At 46.6% G+C, this 19,532-nt stretch overlaps 1 protein-coding gene across 1 annotated transcript in view; it reads left to right on the plus strand.

Moving 5' to 3' along the window:
• The first annotated feature begins 466 nt into the window (after positions 1-466).
• CHKB (choline kinase beta) overlaps positions 467-19,532 on the plus strand; it is a 67,896-nt gene continuing 48,830 nt past the window's right edge. Inside the window, exon 1 of the mRNA XM_033958879.1 lies at positions 467-842. Coding sequence (XP_033814770.1) covers positions 547-842 — 296 coding nt within the window. The 5' untranslated portion in view covers positions 467-546. The remainder of the gene's footprint in view (positions 843-19,532) is intronic.

The following is a 19,532-nucleotide window of genomic DNA, read 5'->3' on the forward strand; positions in this document are numbered from 1 at the left end:
GATTTTGTTATTGTACATGCTGTTGTTTGTTAACTCAAAAAAATTACAAATAAACTAAGACTTGAAAGGGTTTGATTTGTTGTCCCTAAACCAGGTCCTACAGACAGGACTGCAATCTTTCCCCATTTCCAGAATGAGTACCGCAGGAGGCTGATATAGCCACAGGATGAAGATAGGGCATGCAAACAGATCAGACTCAAATTATTATGCATTACCCTCCCGATTTGTTCGGTTCACGATTAATTGCGAGTCCCATAAAAAAAAAAACCAACCCTCCAACCATTGATTAACTCTTACAAACCTAACCTACCCACCTCTACTACGCTCACGCTTCGGTCCAAAACGCGGCTTGAAACGCAGTCTCCCCCCCCCCCCCCCTCTTGACGTCTTCCGCTTCAAATCCAGAACGAGGCTCGGCACTCAAGACCCGCCTCCCAACTTCGCTCCGCCCTCCGTCTGTGTTTGATTGGAGGAGAGGCGTGGCCACCTGCGCGGGGAGGGAGGGGAATCGCCTAGGTTGTCCGCCGGGGAGAGGGCGCCAAGTCAATGTGTAAAATGTGGTGCTCGGTGAAGAGCGGTTCGGACGGAGCCAAGGCGCCGGTGATGCCGTCGCGCTCGCAGCAGCAGGAGGAGGCGGAGAGGAACGCCGCTTCGCCAGAGCCCCCCAGGACTGCGTGCGAGGGCGCTGGGGCGAAGGCGGATTCGGAGACCGCGGTGCACGCGCGAGGCCGCACGGAGGTGAGTCCGGAGATGAGGATGAACGCGTTCGTCTGGTGCCGGGAGTTCCTGGGGGGCGCGTGGAAGCTCGTGCGGCTCGAGGACTTCAGCATCAGCGTCGTCAGGTAAAAGGCACGAGGGCAGGGAGGATAACGGGCATGGCGACGAGATGGGCGGGGGGGGGGGGAGGGGGGTGGACTTCGTTCCCCTGGTGATGTGGAGCGCGCGAAGGTTCTGTGCGGAGGCAGAGGATGAATCAGCACGCGCTGGACCATGGAGGGCGGATGCAGAAAGCTCTGCAGCAGTGAAGCTCCCTTCATTTATTCCGCAAGCAACAAAAAACCTGGCTCTTCACTAACATGTAATTTCTTTTCCCTTACTTTTCCACTCGATTTATAAATTTATGTAAACCTTTTCCTACCCTTTCTCATTTTTAAGTTCTTGTAAACCGTGCCAAGCTCTACTTCCGTGGAGATGATGTGGTATAGAAACTTAAGGTTTAGTTTAGTTAGTAATCCGCAGCTCGCCCTGAAATGCACCCCATCCTGCCTGTGCACTCTTGCTGGAATTCTGCACACACAAAAATCAAACTTCTCTGCACAAAACTTGTAAATTCTGTAAGTTTGACAACATTTGAACAATATTTTTGCTAACTATTATCCAGAATTTCAGTACAGTTCAGGATTTTCATTATACTAGAGAAAACAAAGAACCTTCAAGTTTTTCGCACTACCCCTCCCCCTTTTACTAAGCTTTTACTGAAACGTTACTGTGCTCCGATGCTGCTCAGACATAGAATTCCTTTGAAGCATTGGAGCATGCAGTGCCACATGCCATGGTAGAAACCTCTACCACGCAGTGGCATAGTGAGGGTAACAGCTCCTTCCCTTCTGTACCTCTTTAACACTCCCAGGGCCTCTTCCTCTAACGTCACTTCTAGGCAGAGCCAACGTCGGTGCAAGCGGCAAATTGGGGTTGCTGCTCACGTTGGGAACATTAGAGGTATGAAGGAAGGAGGGGGCAGAGAGGAGGAAGGGTGCCGGCACCCGGGGGCGGACTGGCCCCCCACTACGCCACTGCTACTGCAGCGTAGTAAAAGAGGGCCTTAGAGACTTTCTTCTGGCAGTATGAGGGGTACCGAAAAGTTCTCAGCCCAACCAACTTCCTAAATTGTGATCATTATTTTACCACTATAGCTGAAAAGTGTCATCTTATTTTGCAAAGTGCCAATTTGCAGAATGGTAATGCTATGTTTTGAGATTGTTCCAGATCATTGATTGAACCGTGTCAATGAAAAGTGGAATTTTCAAGTGTAAAACTCCGAGCTGTCATGAAGTTCTCCACAGCATACTCCACATAAGAATTGACGCTGCTGGGTCAGACCAGTGGTCCATTGTGCCCAGCAGTCTGCTCCCGCGGTGGCCCTTACGTCAAAGACCAGTGCCCTGACTGAGTCCAGCCTTACCTGCGTACGTTCTGGTTCAGCAGGAACTTGTCTAACTTTGTCTTGAATCCCTGGAGGGTGTTTTCGCCTCTAACAGCCTTCGGAAGAGCGTTCCAGTTTTCCACCACTCTCTGGGTGAAGAAGAACTTCCTTACTTTGTGCAGAATCTATCCCCTTTTTTAGCTTTAGAGAGTGCCCTCTCATTCTTTCTACCTGAAAATGCTGCAAAATCAACTTAGAAGTGTCCACTCAGTGTTGTTTCTTGTCAGCATTCAAACATTTGGGCACCTACTTGGCCGACAGCTTCTGCATACCCAGCTGCTTGTGGATTAAACAAACAACACGTTCCCTGGATATCTATAGTGTCTCAGCAATTGTTTTAGCTGGCATTCACTGATCTGCCAAAATCAGGTCATGGTCAACAATTTCAGGATTTGACACCGTTTGAGGCCTACCAAACCTTGCTGCATCTTCAGTCTCAAAATCTCCGTGCTGAAATTTGCACACCACTTACTGTCAATGAAACTTGGTTACACCTGAGCCAAAACAGTTCATGCGATGCTGGCATTCAGGTTTTCCAGGGCCAAGGAAATTCAAGACCCAAAAGTCATTAGGAAAGGTCATAGCCACAGTGTTTTGGGATCAGGAAGTTGTTGTAATGACTGTCTTTCAAGGGGCCTAACAGTTAATGCAGAATACTACTGTAACTTGCTGTGCCGATTAAAGGAAGCATTGAAAGAAAAAAGGAGAGGGACACTACGGAAAAGTTCTCTTTTTGCAAGACAATGCACCTGCTCACAAGGCTGGCAAAGTAATGGATGTTTTGACACAGTTGGGGTTTCAGTGCATAGACCATCCGCTCTACTCTCCAGATCTAGCTCCATCTGACTATTTTCTGTTTCCTAACCTTAAAAAGAGTTTGAAAGGGCAACAGTTTTGAGCGATTCAGGTGATTGCAGCAGCGGAGCAGTAGTTCAATGACCAGACGAAGTATTTTTGGGAAGGGTTACAGAAACGTCAGACATGATGTCTCAAATGTGTTGATCTTGATCTATGTGGAATAACTTTTACATTTCATGACTTCACTTCATTCCCTTCTAGGTTGGGCTGAGAACTTTCCACACTCCCTTGTACACCTTTGTAAAAACCCACCTTGGTGAAGTTTGGTTGGCTTCATAGTACTTCACTTTGCCTTTATGTTGAAAAACATTTCTGAAAGCTGATGCATTTCAATAAGTTAAAAATAAAAAACTGTATTCTATCTTTAGTTATCTAAGCAGTTTATTTTCCAGTCACTTAGGCCCAAGAATTCCTTTTCTGCTTTTTTTTTTTTGTAACACTTTTCCTAGGATCACCTGTCCATTTTACATTTTGTCCTGTCCAGCATCTTTCACCCCTGTCCCCCTCCCCAGCCAGCATCTCTTTCACCCCTGTCCCCCTCCCCCAGCCAGCATCTCTTTCACCCCTGTCCCCCTCCCCCAGCCAGCATCTCTTTCACCCCTGTCCCCCTCCCCCAGCCAGCATCTCTTTCACCCCTGTCCCCCTCCCCCAGCCAGCATCTCTTTCACCCCTGTCCCCCTCCCCCAGCCAGCATCTCTTTCACCCCCGTCCCCTTCCCCCGGACAGCATCTCTTTCACCCCCGTCCCCTTCCCCCGGACAGCATCTCTTTCACCCCCGTCCCCTTCCCCCGGACAGCATCTCTTTCACCCCCGTCCCCTTCCCCCGGACAGCATCTCTTTCACCCCCGTCCCCTTCCCCCAGACAGCATCTCTTTCACCCCCGTCCCCTTCCCCCAGACAGCATCTCTTTCACCCCCGTCCCCTTCCCCCGGACAGCATCTCTTTCACCCCCGTCCCCTTCCCCCAGACAGCATCTCTTTCACCCCCCCCTCCCCTTCCCCCGGACAGCATCTCTTTCACCCCCCGTCCCCTTCCCCCGGACAGCATCTCTTTCACCCCCGTCCCCTTCCCCCGGACAGCATCTCTTTCACCCCCTTCCCCTGGACAGCATCTCTTTCACCCCGTCCCCTTCCCCCGGACAGCATCTCTTTCACCCCCGTCCCCTTCCCCCGGACAGCATCTCTTTCACCCCCGTCCCCTTCCCCCGGACAGCATCTCTTTCACCCCCGTCCCCTTCCCCCGGACAGCATCTCTTTCACCCCCGCCCCCTTCCCCCAGCCTGCATCTCTTTCACCCCCGCCCCACTCCTCCAGCCTGCATCTCTTTCACCCCTGTCCCCCCTCCACCAGCTAGCACCCCTTGTCCCTCTTTCCCCAGCCAGCATCTCTCATCCCTGGCCCTCCCCATTTTCCCCAATACAGCACCTCTATCATCCTTCCCCCCAAGCTAGCATTTCTTATTTTTCCTATCCTTCCCCCAGCCAGGATTTCTTACACTCCATCTCCCCTCTGCCCCAAATGGCATCTGCTCCAAGGGCCTTGGCCTTGCATGTGCCCCTCTTCCCAAGGTTTCCCCTGTGTACCTCAGCGATGCCAGTTCCAATAGGCAACCTGCTGCTAGCTCTGCTTCCCTCTACCATGGTCCTACCTGTTGAGAGAAGAAGTGTCATAGATGGCAGGAATGCGGTAGAGGATAGCCTGCAGAGCTGCCTCCAGCAGTGATTTGGGCCGCAGATGGAAAAGGGGGGGGGGAGGTTCCAATGCCAAACTCTGTTCAAATTGTGCAGTTGTGGAGAATTTTTACTAAGAGTAACTTGCACTGACAATAAGGGTGACTTTACAAAAAAAAACAAAAAACAGTTGGCATCTGCATCGACCTATGCTGTTGACTGAAAACAAAATCCACCCCTGGTGTCTAGTGATATTCTCCCTCCCCCCACCCCCCGACCGGGTGTACTTTAGAGGAGACAGGAGTAGTGGCCTTTCTCTCCTGCCTCTGGCACCGCCATTTTGGAAAGTATATCCTGGGATGCACTGAATGGGGCTAGTTTGCCAAATGAGAGACTATTTCCTTATTTGGTAGCAGGGCTGTCCTTAGCAATTGCAGGGCCCTAGACGGACCAGTTTGGTGCTCCCCAGTAAGATCTCAAATGAGGTGTAAGGGTCTTGCTGCTGGTGGGAGGAACATAGAGCATTGATAATTGAGGTGATGATTACTGAGGGGGAGATGGATAAAGAAGCTTTAATTGTCAGTGCCAGTTGCAATAAAATGTAAAACACGGGGCCTTAGAAACATGGAACTGTGTGGCTGGCCCTATTTGGTAGTGTAGGCAGAGACTACTAAATAAGAAATGCATTGCACAGGGTCAGGTGCTGTTATTTCAAAATGGCAGCCCTAGAGGCAGGAATGAATGGACATCTCAAGGTACACCTGGGAGGGGAGGGGGGTGTATGCCTTTAGACCTCAGGGAAGTTTTTCTCTCTTGCGGTCAGGGTGGGAGCCACTATGCTACCAGGGGTTTGTTATTTTAATGTTTGAGTGGAGGGGGGCATTAAAGAGTCATGGATTTAATCTTTCTGTAGTTCAATCAGAGCAGTTTATATTATATGCAGGGTACTTTCTGTATCCCTGGTGGGCTCACAATCTAATTTGTTATACCTGGGGCAGTGGAGGATTAAGTGAATGGGAGGGGAAGGTCGCTATACCAGGGATCAATGCAGAAAGCTGTTAGGGACGGGGATTAAGTGAAATGAAGAGATGCTGCAAGACACCTGTTCCTTAAACTCACTTTTCTATACTTCTCCAGACTGGCAAAAACTTATCTTGCATTGTGTAGATATCAAAAGCTCTTTTTTATTGTGCAGGGAAATAATTAATGGCCGCATTAAAATGAATGTTGATATAGTTACTGAGTGAGAGCCCCTGTGCTCTACCATTTTTTGCTTTTGTGTGGATTGTAGTAGCTTTCTGCATTGACCTTACAGAGCCGTTTTCTATTTCCTGCATTTATTTTAAAGCAAAAATAAGTTGGGACTCAAACTAATAAAAGATTAAACAAAAATCAAGAATCTTATTTGTTGCTTTATTCTTTTTTGTTTGTTTGTTTGTTTAAATCTTTTTGCAGGGATAATTCATGTTTGTAAAACGAATGTGTATTTTCTTAATACTGTATTTTTCTTCCCTCCTGAATCTAACTTGTAATCTTTTGAAGAGTTATTGGGTTACACCTCCAGAATAAGCTACCTGCTGTTCTAATCACTGTCAGCCACTGCTGTTTTGAGCTATTGATAAGCATCCAAAGTTTAATTACAGTGCAAACACCTGGAGAAAATAGAGATATGTACCTATTGTGAAATACCCCTTTTCATGATTCTAGTTAAGAATTATACTATTAATAATTAACCTGCTTTAGCAATAAAGTAGATGAAACCAGTATTTAATCTGTTCCTCGTGACCCCAGGCAAGTCACTTAATCCTTCAATGCCCACCGCTTTGAATGTCAGATTTGAAATGCCAAAGCAACATAAAAGCTGTATACAAGTCCCCATTCCCTTTTCCTTAATCTAACAGTCGTGAGTCTATTAAACTCCAGGTAAGCTTTTAGTTTTTCTCACTTGTGCCACTTACAAAGAAACCCGTTCTGAGTCCAGAACAGTCATATAGTAAAAATATACAGCAAACAGGGCAAACAAAAATTAATGCACCACACAGCAGTAACAGAGTGGGCAGACTTGATGGGCTGTAGCCCTTTTCTGCCGTCATCTTCTATGTTTCTAACAGGATAACCAAGAAGTAGATTAAATTAAGTATTACAGAGCCATTGTTGAATAAAATCAGATTAAAGCCTGTTTAAAAAAAAGTCTCACTCCCCATTTTCCATGTTCTAAAATAGTTGTCAATTTGAGCCTCCGTTTCGACCTTTTTTTAATTTGTTTTATTGCAATTTAACATATTTCACAAGAACATAAGAGAAATCTTGCTCAAGAAAACCAGACAGAAATATAGAAAATTAAACAATAAACATTCACTAAATCTTCCTTAGACCACAATAATTGAAGGAGGGAAGGTCACGATAGAGCAGTGGTCTCAAACTCATGACCCATTGGCCACATGCGACCCACCAGGTACTATTTTGAGGCCCTCGGTATGTTTATCATAATCACAAAAGTAAAATAAAACAGTTTCTTGATGATATGTCTCTTTAGCTATAAATTACAATATTATTATTAAGACTTAGCCAAAAGGAAAGATTTATAAACTATAAAGAGTTTTTACCTCATGCAGAAATTGTCATTTCTTTAATAAGACATTAACTATTTTTTCTCCGAGTACCTACAACTCTAAAATGTGGCCCTGCAAAGGATTTGAGTTTAAGACCACTGCGATAGAGCGAAGAGAAACTCAAAAAATTACATATCAAGAATAGGCTTAACAGCTGAATTCCCCTATTCCCCAATTACTGTTCCATGTTTCAACCTATTTTTGATCTGTTAGTGGGTCCTATCACTTACGTGTTTTCTCTAAAGATCTTTTAACATTTATTTTTATTAAAATTTTATAAGGTATATCAAATGCAAGTAAACAGAACTCTACATTGTAGGAAAATACCCAACAACTTGAATGACTTGGAGCTCCTTTTACTAGAGGTTTTTAGTACAGGCTGGTGAGGTAAGTGCTCCGACGCTCAGAGAATTCCTATCGGCATCAGAACATTTACCTCCCTGGCCCATGCTAAAATCCTCTAGCGCCGTTTGTCCTCCTTCCTCTTCTTTCACAATACACAATCACATGCTGTGTCCCTTCACATCACATGACCTTTGACATTTTTATTTACTAGTCTCTTCTGTGAGAGCATAAGCAAAAATTATAAAGTGAGCCGGATGTGATGTCACCACAGTCACAATTGTAAAATTATGGATGACCAAATTTAAGTTAACTCAATACAGAAAAAAACCCAAAATTCTTCTGTGCTACTCCTTGCAAGAAGAAAGAAAGAAAAGACGAGTATAAATTTGAATGGAATTTTGTACTTGATTAATCCTGCTATAAGAATTCTAGGGGTTATTTTAGATCCAAATTACATAATGAATTCAAATACAGATGCTTTAGTAAGGAAAATTTTCTATAAGTTGTGGAAATTATATACTATTAGAGCATATTTTGATGTTTCTTCATTTAGACTGTTGGTACAGTCATTAATTCTAAGAATTTTTGGATTACTGTAATGTAGTATTTACAAACTCTTTATCACAAGAAGCTGCCTAAAAATATAGGAGTCGTTGAAAATAGCTCTTGTATAAACGACCCTTTACCAGTGGAAAAGCAAACAAATTACAATATCGTCTTGGGTGTTGTGAATTAATAAATAAAAAATGATCCACAAGATAATCAGGTGCTAAACCATGTAAGACTTTATAGCACTCGTATACAACCAGACTTAAATCTGACTCTGGCCTCGACTGGTAACCAATGTAGTCTTTGGTAATAAGGTGCAACATGATCTAATTTTTTTCAGATTGAAAATTAATCGACTGCCGTGTTTCATATGATGCGGAGTCTGAAGATTTTTCTGATAACCCGCTAAATATCTGTTAGCTCCGTCTCTTACCAGCAATTTAGGAAATTATTGAAAACCTACTTATTTAAGAAATTTTTGTAATTTCTAGGTCATTTGTTTTTATTGTCACTGTCTCAATTTTCTTTTGTAAACCGCATAGATCTCCAAAAGGTACTGCGGTGTATAAATAAATGTTTGTTATGTCAGTAGGTTCCACAGTAATGAAAGACATTGATCAGCTTTGCACCACAGAGTTCAATAGTAAACCTAGGTCTGTAGTCTGGAATATAACTACAGTACTCGGATCTCTTTCTTCTGACAAGGTAGTTTAACCCCTCTGAAGTCAGGCGGTGGAAGGGTTGGGGGAGGTTACTGGAAGCCTTATTATGGCAAATCCCATACTGTAGGGCATTATGCAGTAGGTCTTTTTATAAAGCACAAAAAAAATTGTCCATACCCATAATGTCTGACTAGTAGGTATACTGGGGTAGGAGCCTGGGTTTTTTATTTGATGATGATAAGGGGTTAGGTCAAGAGAGGTCAGGAATTAGGGAAACTGTTTATAACCAGGAAATGTGAAAGGGGGAGGGGGTGGAAAAGGGAAAGGGTTTGTTTGTTTTTAAATATTGTTTTCATGTGTGACCTGCTTTGATTTATCATCATTAACAGGTAGGCAGTATATAAGGACTTATATAAATAGTCTCTCAGGGTCAGTTGTACTGTCCATATCCCTGCATCATGAGAAATGTACCATTCTTCTCCCCGCATCTGGCTGACCACCTTGGTCTCCCCCAGGAGTGGCCTATAGCAGATCTAGGTCCATGTCCGTAACTCACTGAAGCCTTTTGTATAAAGTGTTGCATAATTAAAAGACATAGATTGGGCATTGCTGGGGGCAGAATGTTGTATTCAAAGAACCTTTGTTCAGCTCCATAAAATAATATGACATGCATGTTACCAGTTATGGTAGTGTCTTGCAAACTTCTTGAAGCCGTGGCACAGTAAACTCAAGGCTGCGGCTGGCGGGCATCCAGACATGCACGGGCGTTGATGTGATGACATCACACGTGTGTGATGTCATCACAGCGATGTCCGTGCGTGCGTGGAGGCCTTCCAGGTGGAGCCCCCAAGCTTACTTAACCCTGAGAGGAGAGGAGGAGAAGCACTGGCGAGAAGAACCGGCTGACTGCCTACAGGATATGCCTCTCGCTGTGACAGGTACATCGTGTATGTAGTCAGCTGGCGCCTCTCCTCGCCAGTGTCTCGTGGCACACCCTGAATCTCGCTGTGACACACTAGTGTGCCACTGCACACAGTTTGCAATACACCATGTTATGGTATATTGCTGTGATTTCTCTTTCACAGTTAACTAGAAAAACCCACTATGCAAATTTTGGTGTCGCTATGATGAATCTGTGGTGCTACAACACGACCACTTAAAAAAAAATTCCAAACCCACCTCCCATATATAGCAACACTATCATTCCAAACCACCCACAGCAAAAACCCTTTCTTTAATGTGGCAGTAATTTAAGCAATACACCTGTTGGAAAACCAGAACAGTGTCCGTTCAACCTTCATACTATCAGGATCCCCAACCTTGAACACCTTGAACCTTGGACTGAATAATGCAGATTAGAAATTAATGTGGACAAAACCCCAAGAAGCAGAGTCTGTGTGCAATTCACCAGCCGAGAGAGAGAACAGAAATGGATTTTGCACAGTGAAAGAAGAAATTCAACAATATCAGATAGGCACGTTTCCCAAAAGTGAAAAACACTTCCTAAAAGAGTAAGCTGGGGGGAAAAAAACCCCGGACAATTCCAGGGGAAACAGAAAATCCAAGTGCAGCAGCGAGAGCTACTTTGAGTTAGGAGTGAGAGGGAGGGCTGGGATTATTTACTCCTGCATTTATAGGGTATCTCACTTTGATCACACAGAAAAGCATGGCAGAAGCACATAGGAATTCTAAAGCAAAAGAAGGGATTATAGATTCCATGCAAGAGATTTACATACTTGTCACTTCCATTATATGCAAATCTCTCTCATGCATATTCATTAAGGATATCTTGAAAACTCAACTGGCTGGGGGGGATCCTTCAGGACAGGGTTGGGATCCACTGGGGTAGACCATATTGTCTTTATCTACTGATAATTTTCTCTTGTTTCTGTGTAAGATGCAATTGGACCTTCAGCAAACATGGAATATGGTTGACCACAAATTAGAAATGTATGGTAGAGTGGCTTCCTGTGGTTCCATGTCACTTTGCTCGATTATAATTTGTGGCCAACTATATTATGTGGTGCAAAACTGGAGAAAGAGCAACGCAAGCATTTCTGATCCCTAGTTCTTAGCCTCTAGTATTCTTATGGTGGAAAAGTATTTTATAACACAAGTCTAAACTTGATTCCTGAAGATCATCCTCAACATTGCACCACAAATGAAATGATGGGTGTCCAGTTGGCCCTCTGCTTTTACAACTTGGCCCCATCCTCTACTCGGTGCTAGTATTCCCTTTTGCTCTCTTTCCCATGCCTCGGTCTCGCATACCTTTTTGTTTCCAAGCAGTAATAGCTGAAGCCACTGTGACTCAGGGAGCATGCAAGCTTGACACTGCTATTGGTGAGGCTGACCTGCCCTTGGTGCATGTGAAAACAGTTTGCAGCAGTGGAAAACCTGCAGGTCTGATCGGGGCCATGAGATATGGATGAGGATCCTGGAGGCATGTTCCGAAAACACACCTTCTCAAGCATAAAGCCAACCTTGGCTTTCCCCGAGTCTTAACATTCCCAGTCCCTATTTTAAATGATTGTAATTTACTGTTTTATGTCTCTAGCAGCTGTATAAGAACTCTCTATACCTCCAGTTTCCCATGACTTCATGCTTCTCTATGGGCTTTTGTTAGCATTTTGGGACAAATCTACCTCTGATACTTCCTAATTAGGCTGCTTATTCTATGGGAAAAGACACTTTCATAGTCTCTCCTCACCAGATCTTGTAGTACCATACATTGACCTGAGACACCAAAGACCTATCCAACTGTCCATAAAGGCTATTTGTCCTCTGCTCTGGAATACTTTCAAAGTTTTCTTACTTACACCTGATCATGTTTCAAATGGTCATAGGAGTGCTTTTCCCTTCAAGAATTTAGAAATGTTTCAAGAGTTTTTATTAATAATATATATATATTTTTTTTTACTCTTTAAGTATACAATAATAATGCTTCAAAAATTTAGGGTAAATACAAATTAATATAGGCATGTAAGAGTACTTGTTAAAGAGAGTAGTACAAAGAGTAGATACATTTTAAAAATTGCTTCTTGAAGCCAAAATAATACAAAAGACTAACACTGGCTTTTACAAAGCCGCAGTAAAGGTTTCTGTGAGGTAAACGCTCTTAGAATTCCTATGAACGTTGGAGCATTTATCTCGCCCTGGCTTGCTCTTTATATTATTCCCAGAAGGAACTCTTATTTCTCCTCCTGCCCTCTGTCCTGCGCTTGGATATCACTTGAATAACCTTCAAAACTGCATGCATCATTCACCGTATACTTTAAGGAAACTCCGCGGCTCCTCTTATCCAATTCTTCTCCAAGGCATGGTCTACTTCCCGTAGAACCCTCAACAGAATACTTCTAAATCGCTCTTCCACAAAAAATCTGCAATACAAACGTGTTTTCCACTCCTTGCTCACCTTTCTAGGCGTAAAAACTTGGAATGACCTTACTGAAATGACAGGGATGGAACCTAACTACACCATATTCCGGAAGAAACTGAAAACTCATCTATTTGACACTTAATCACCTGTATCCTCTCCTCCCTCCTCCACCCCTCTCCTTACCCCCTCCTACCCTCTTCTTCTCCTACTCCTCTTCCCTCTTCTCCTTCCTCCCCCCCCTAATTAAGTCGCCTTGAGTCTACCTAGGTATGAGTGATGCAAAAATAGAAGATTAAATTGTAATATAGCCTTGAGTTATCCAGGTCTTACTCACCCCCCCCCCCATCCTCAGTCCCAAACTCTGGAATACTCTACCTCTCAACATCGGATTAGAAGCTTCCTATCTCAGATTCAAGACATGCATCAAGACTTGACGCTTCCATGAGACTTTTGTAGCGCATATCTAGAATTTCACTTTTTTTTCTGCTTCCCCCCTTACCCTCATTATTCCACCTTTTCCACCCCCTTCTCTCTGCTAATTTTTTTCTGTACACAGCATAGAAGCTATTGCTATAACCCTAGGAGTATATCTAACTGCTTTAAATAAACAAAAGTTTCTCTTTAGGATTACTATCTACTGTGTTGCATTTTTACCCATGACTAGAAGAAAAGAGCATCATTGCTTCCTCTACTGCTTTCCCAGTGGCTTATGTTAAGACCATAAGATGGATTTAAGATGGATTTAGTGAATTTGCACACTTGGATCTGTATGCATAAAGAACTATCATTTCCGTTTTCTGACATTTCTAAAGTTTACAGTTTAGTTTTTCTATATCAGTAACTCAAATTCTAGTGCATTGTGTCTAGTAGTCCTGAAACGATAGGGTTCTGTATCTAAACTTGCAAATTACTTGCCGAAAACTGTCAATCATGTTTTTCAACTCAGTCTCCTTCCCAGGGACTCCTGCCCCCTTAGTTTTTTTTTTTTGCAAGCAAGTTGCTCAGAAGTGCTCCTGATCTCTGTGGTTTTATTATTTTTGAGTATTTTTTTTTCTCTGTGTTTGTTTGGAGGCTAGGTGCAAAGAGATTCCCACTTTTTGGGACCTCTGCCTAGGGGAAGACGTAGACCCGGATGGCGGAGGTCTACTGCCAGCAGGATCAGCCCTTGGGGACACCTAACTATCCAGTCTGCTTTTATATTTTTTGAGCTCAGGCGATGTCTCCTGCATTGCTGCTCGCATCCTTGATATACTGAGGAGCACATGCTGTTTGGCTCCTTCCTAGCTCGGCCAGGACTAACACTGGGCTGGTTGCATAATCCTCTTTTCCTTCATGGTGAGGTTTTCGGGGGTTAAGGCTCAGGCCAAACTCAGTCTCACTGGTAGCCAGGTTTGTCCAGCGAATATGTAAGACAGAGTGCTTCATTTGTTCTGCTGAAATCCTATGCTGAGGCAGGCAATCCATAGCACCTTGAGTAAGGCTATTATATAGCCTATGGAGAAAATTGGAGGGTTCTCCAAAACTCATTTTTGAAAGTTTCTGCAACCAGAGCCTAGGTCCCCCACCTTTAAAACCCCTTTCCCAGCATTTTTTTACTTTCAGGGAAGTCTCCTTGGGACGTTGCAATTTTGCTGGCGACGGCCATCTTAGATTTTAAACTACCATTTTTTTTTCTGAAGCCTCTATCTCCCTCAAAACCCCTCAATTTTTCTTAAAATCAACATGGATGGACTTCTCAGGCCTTCTTATCCCTATATCATGCTAGATTTGTGCTGGATGGCTAACTGGGGAGCATCAATGTCCCACGTGCAAAGGAGCATGCGGGGGGAGGGGCGGGAGCCAGAGCTGGGGATCCACAGGAAGTGTGTCCCCAGGGAGAGAGACCCCTTCTAGGCCCCTCCAAAGGTGGTTTAGCCAAGCACAGTTTTGTGGGTGCCAGGGAGCCCAGGAGGACTGGCAGAGACTCCCTGTACAAGGTTTCACTCCAGATTTTGTGAACTTTATGTGGAATGTCTATTTGAACTGCCAAGGGTCCTCAGTGCCTGTTTGCAGTGCACCAATGACAATGGCTCAGGGGAAATCCCCTCAACATGTGCCCCAACCAGATGAGGACACAGACCTAGATCAGAAGGTTGTCTGTTATATACTGGGAGGATGGAAAGTCAGATTACATGCCACTTTTGTCCCAAGATGAAGTTTCTCTGGCAGAGTCTGCTTCTTTGCATGATAACGGCAGTCATGAGGCTGAGGCGGTCCTGGATCGGAAGACCCCACCCACAAAGTGCCGGTTGTTCAAAGCCTTTGCACTCTCAGGCATTATTTCCGCCTCACGAGAATTAAAGTTACCTTACAGGATCTACAGGAAGTCCGTTTGCCCAACTTTTGCCCTACAGGATCTAAGAAAAAGGATAAAGCGTTACATTTGCTAGATGTCAAAACGAGTGCTTCTCTATCTTACTAGTTATGCCAAGAAAGGGAGGCTGAAATCTAAAGCCTAGATTTCCAGATGGATTAAAATGGCCATTTCCTCTGCATATGTGAGCTGTGGTAAACAGCCGTCCATCATGTTGAGAGCGCACTCCACTAGAGGAGTTGCTGTCTTGTGGGCGGAGATTAGGGCTGTCTTGTCCAAGGAGATTTGTAGAGTGGCTGCATGGTCTACTCTCCATACCTTCACCAGGTTCTATAGGGTGGATGTAGCAGCTGGGAAAGACGCCACTTTTGGAGTCTGGCAGGCACAGTGGGCCTGCCCTAGACTCTGGGAACTGATTTGGAACGTCCCTATCATTTCAGGGCCACCAAACACATTGCATTAGAAGGAAAATTAGGTTCTAAACTCAGTAATTTTTCTTGTGCATGTTCTAGTGGTCCTGAAGCCCCCCTGCCCTGTGAATGGGCTTCACCTGCCTTCAGCCTTAGGATCAGTCTGGATTTGAAGAATTCTCTGTCTCTCGGAGGAGCTAAAAGGATATTAAAAAAAACAAAAGATAATGCATAGGAAAATCCTCAAGACCATACAATCTGGTTTAAGTCTTTGCTTGCTAGCAGGACATGCAAATAGCTACTAGCTCTATACGTGGTAAGTGTTGGTAGGACAAGTTTGGATGTTATAATGTTGATTACTATTCCCCACATTTAGTAAGCTGCAATAGAGGTTTCTACCGCAGCCTGGAGCACTAAATGCTCCAATGCTCATAGAATTTCTATGAGCATTGGAGCATTTAGTGCTCCAGGCTGCAGTAGAAATCTCTACCATGGCTTAGGTGTGGGGGGGGGGGGTTATGTTGTTACAGAGCAGAACAGAATTATCGGGGATTTTTTTCCCCATTTCCTTCCTTCCAGTTATGTCTTTTGTTACAGTGCCACTTGATTGCTTTTGTACGAACTGAGGGGGAAGGAGCAGCTCCCTAGGAAGGAGATGGAGTTGAAAATATGATTGAGAGTTTTCTGCAAGCAACTTCTGAGTTGAGATACAGAGCCCTATAGTTTCAGGACTTCTAGACACATCTACAAGAGAGAAGATTACCGAGATAAGAACCTAATTCTTTAGCAATCTCCAGACCAGTAGAGGTTAATCTTTACGAATAGGTATATCCAATCATGACCAGCAGGTGGAGACTGAAAACAAAACTGTGGGATAGTACATAAGATATCCCCTTCTCTATTCTCATCAGTCTACCTTCAGTCTCCAGCAGGTGTTGAGTGATCTATATCCATCTCCCTTGGTAGGGCTGTTGAAATTTATTTAGGGGTTTCTAGTCCCTGTTTTTGGCCGGATTGAGCTTGGGTGGGCCCTGTTTGGGGGTCCGTCTGACCTCGGGGGGGTGTCAAACCCAGCGGGTCTCAAGCGGGGTCCCTCCCCCCACTTCCTCCACCTCCCCACTGCTGGTCATGATTGGATATATACCCATTCGTAAAGATTAACCTCTACTGGTCTGGAGAAGCTAAAAAAGTAAATTAGCAGGTAAGGATCTAATTTCTCTCCACATGTGGTTGTAAGAGCATACAGACACTTATGGGAGACATTTCCTATCAAGTTCTGTGCCCAAACATTGCAGGTCAGCTTCAAGAAGCTTTATAATACTGTACTATGTGCAGCCAGTTCGATGTTGCTAATATCTAATACTAAAAATGTTACTGCACCAAGGTAAATTTCATTATCCCAGGACAAGCAGGCATGATATTCTCACATGTGGGTGACGTCATCTACGGAGCCCCGATGCGGAAGCATTTTCAAGCAAACTTGATTGAAGATTTAAGTTTGCTCTGCTGCTCCACGCATGCGTGCCTTCCTGCTCCACTAGGGGGTGCATCCCCTCGTGGTCTCCAGTTCAAAAATTTTCCGCGAGCCTAGAAGACGTGTTTTTCAGGCTCTGCCCCAACTGCCTTCTAGCACCGCGATTTTTTCTTGTTTTTTCACGATTAAGTCGCTGTGCGCGAATTCTTTACTTCTTTACTTGATTCCTGCTTCGTTTTCGACGACCCGGAGGCTTCCGGGTCCCCGTGGCCGCGTGGCTAATCGAGCCGCGGCTACTTTCGATTTAATGTCCCGGCCTCTGACCGGATTTAAAAAGTGCACCCGGTGCGAGCGGCTTCTTTCTCTCACAGACCCGCATCGCCGGTGCATCCTCTGTCTGGGGGCGGCTCATCCAACCGACTCCTGCCCCCAGTGCGCTATTTTCCAAAACCGGGCCCTCCGCCGAAGAAAAGCCCGCATGGCGGATCTCTTCACCCCGGACCAACCCTCCACCTCGGCCTCGAGGTCGGCCCCGGCCTCGAGCCCGGCCTTGACCTCGGCCCCGGAAACCTCAGCATCGCCTCGAGACTCGACCCCGAAGTCCTCGGGACAACAAAAAGCCTCGGCTCCGGGTAAGTCCCCTCTTCCCTCTTCAGGTTCTGTAACAGCGAAGAAGCCAACCTCGGGGACAACGGCGACGCATGGCGGAAGCCCCATGCTTACAGCCCCGTCTAAGCCCTCCAAGCCTTCGGGCCGTGCCTCCACCACACGGGAATACTCTAATACGAGGTCGCCCCCGGTGGAGCGCACCGAGGCAGTGGACATGCCTTCGATGCTGTCCGTGCCCGTCTTCCAGGACCTACTCCGAGCGATGATCACGTCGGAGCTGTCCGCTGCAATGGCCCAGTTTCAATCGGCCTCGACCTCGAATGTGCCAGACCAGCCTGAGCCTCACACCGAACAACCTCGAGGAAAGGTGCGCAACCCTCGCCGCATCCCATCCTCCTCGGACTCCTCGCCGAGACGCCCGAGACGTTCCCCCTCCGCAGACCGCAGAGGGGCAAAACGTCGGGTTAGAACTACAGAAACCTCGAACCGCCGTACCTCCAAGAGGGCACGAGGTTCACCAACTCTACGAGGCCGTTCTCCCACACCTCGTACGGGACCACTAAGGGTGGCTGAGTTATCACTCTCCAACCCGCGCATCCTCCGAACTCCCCCTCGGACGCATTCTCCGAGGGAGTCCGGATCAAGGTCACCAATCCGACATCGATCGGTACCCCTAACCCCGGCATCGTCTCCGAGGGGCTCCTCGAGACGCCGAAGATCGACAACCCCGGAACACTCTCACAGTGCTTCCCCAGTCTCGGAGCATGGATCAGAGCATGAACCTCGATACTCGAGGGAAGCCTCCTTATCCTTCTCCAACCGACGAAGGTCTCGTTCCCCGACCCCGCACGGGGCCCCGGGGACATCTCGCCCATCCTTCACTCGCTTTGTCCAAGACATGGGCCACGCATTGGACTTAGACCTCCAGTCCGACTCCAGATACTCTAAGGAATACCTGGCGGAGCTGGATATGCCATCACTGCCCAGAGAGTCCCTTCGCTTACCACCTAACCCGGTACTCCAACAGGCCTTCTTCAGGAACCTGGAGACCCCCTACATGGTCACGGCCGTACCCTCCAAAATGGAGGCCAAGTACCGCACAGTACCTTACCCGGGATTCGAACAACCACAGCTCTCCCACCAATCGCTGCTAGTAGAATCCTCCTTGAAAAAGGCTCACCCGTCCCGGGTCTCAGCGGCGGTCCCCCCAGGCCGAGAAGGCCGAACCCTGGACAAGTTCGGCAGGAGGCTATACCAAAACGCAATGATGGCCTCTAGGGTGCAAAGTTACACTTTCACCTTCACATCATACCTCAAACACCTGATTGGACTATTGAGAGCCTTTGAGATTGACCTACCGGCCTCCCGGCAGGGAACGTTCGGCATGCTCTTAGAGTCCCTCTCCAACCTGCGCCTTCATCTATTCCACGCGGCCTACGATGGCTTCGAACTCTCCTCCAGAGAAGCAGCCTTCGCTATCGCCATGCGCCGACTAGCTTGGCTGCGCCTGGTCGACATGGACCCCAACCTACAGGACCGGTTGGCTAACCTCCCCTGCGTGGGAAAGGAATTGTTCGATGACACTATCGAGGCGGCGACAAAACGCCTCTCCGAACATGAACGCTCGTTTGCCTCCCTTGTCCGGCAAAAGCCCAAACCGCCAGCGCCCAGGCCATACAGGGCCCCTCCGCGCCGCTACCCACAAAAGTCCACCCCTGTTTTCTCGCGGCCCCCACCCAGACGTCCGCAAGCCCACCACAGGGCCATGCCCAAGTCTCAACCGCCCGCGAACACCAAACCATCCCCGTCCTTTTGACGGGACACGCGGAAGGGGGCGGGCCCCCTCCACCATAGTCCCAGGCCTCCTTCCCATCGGGGGTCGACTCAAAGCCTTTTACCCTCGCTGGGAACAAATCACGTCGGACGCATGGGTCCTTGGCGTGATCTCATCAGGGTACTCTCTCAACTTTCGGGCCATTCCCCCAGACAATCCACCAAGGAATTGCCCTCCCAACCGGACTCAGCTACCTCTACTCCTCTCCGAGGCTCGAGACCTGCTCCGCCTGAGAGCAGTGGAGAAGGTCCCCCCCGACCAACGGGGGAAGGGCTTCTACTCCCGCTACTTCCTGGTACCGAAAAAAAACGGGAGACCTACGCCCAATACTAGACTTGAGACGCCTCAACAAATTCCTGGTACGAGAAAAGTTTCGGATGCTCTCACTACCAACACTCTACCCCCTGATCGACGAGGGCGACTGGCTCTGCTCCCTCGATCTCAAGGAGGCGTACACACATGTCCCAGTGCACCCCGCTCACCGCAAGTTCTTGCGTTTCCAGGTAGGGGACTGGCACCTACAATACCGAGTCCTCCCCTTCGGACTAGCATCATCACCTCGGGTCTTCACCAAG

The sequence above is a fragment of the Geotrypetes seraphini genome, chromosome 9 (assembly GCF_902459505.1).
Source record: "Geotrypetes seraphini chromosome 9, aGeoSer1.1, whole genome shotgun sequence".
NCBI classification, from domain to species: Eukaryota; Metazoa; Chordata; class Amphibia; order Gymnophiona; family Dermophiidae; genus Geotrypetes; species Geotrypetes seraphini.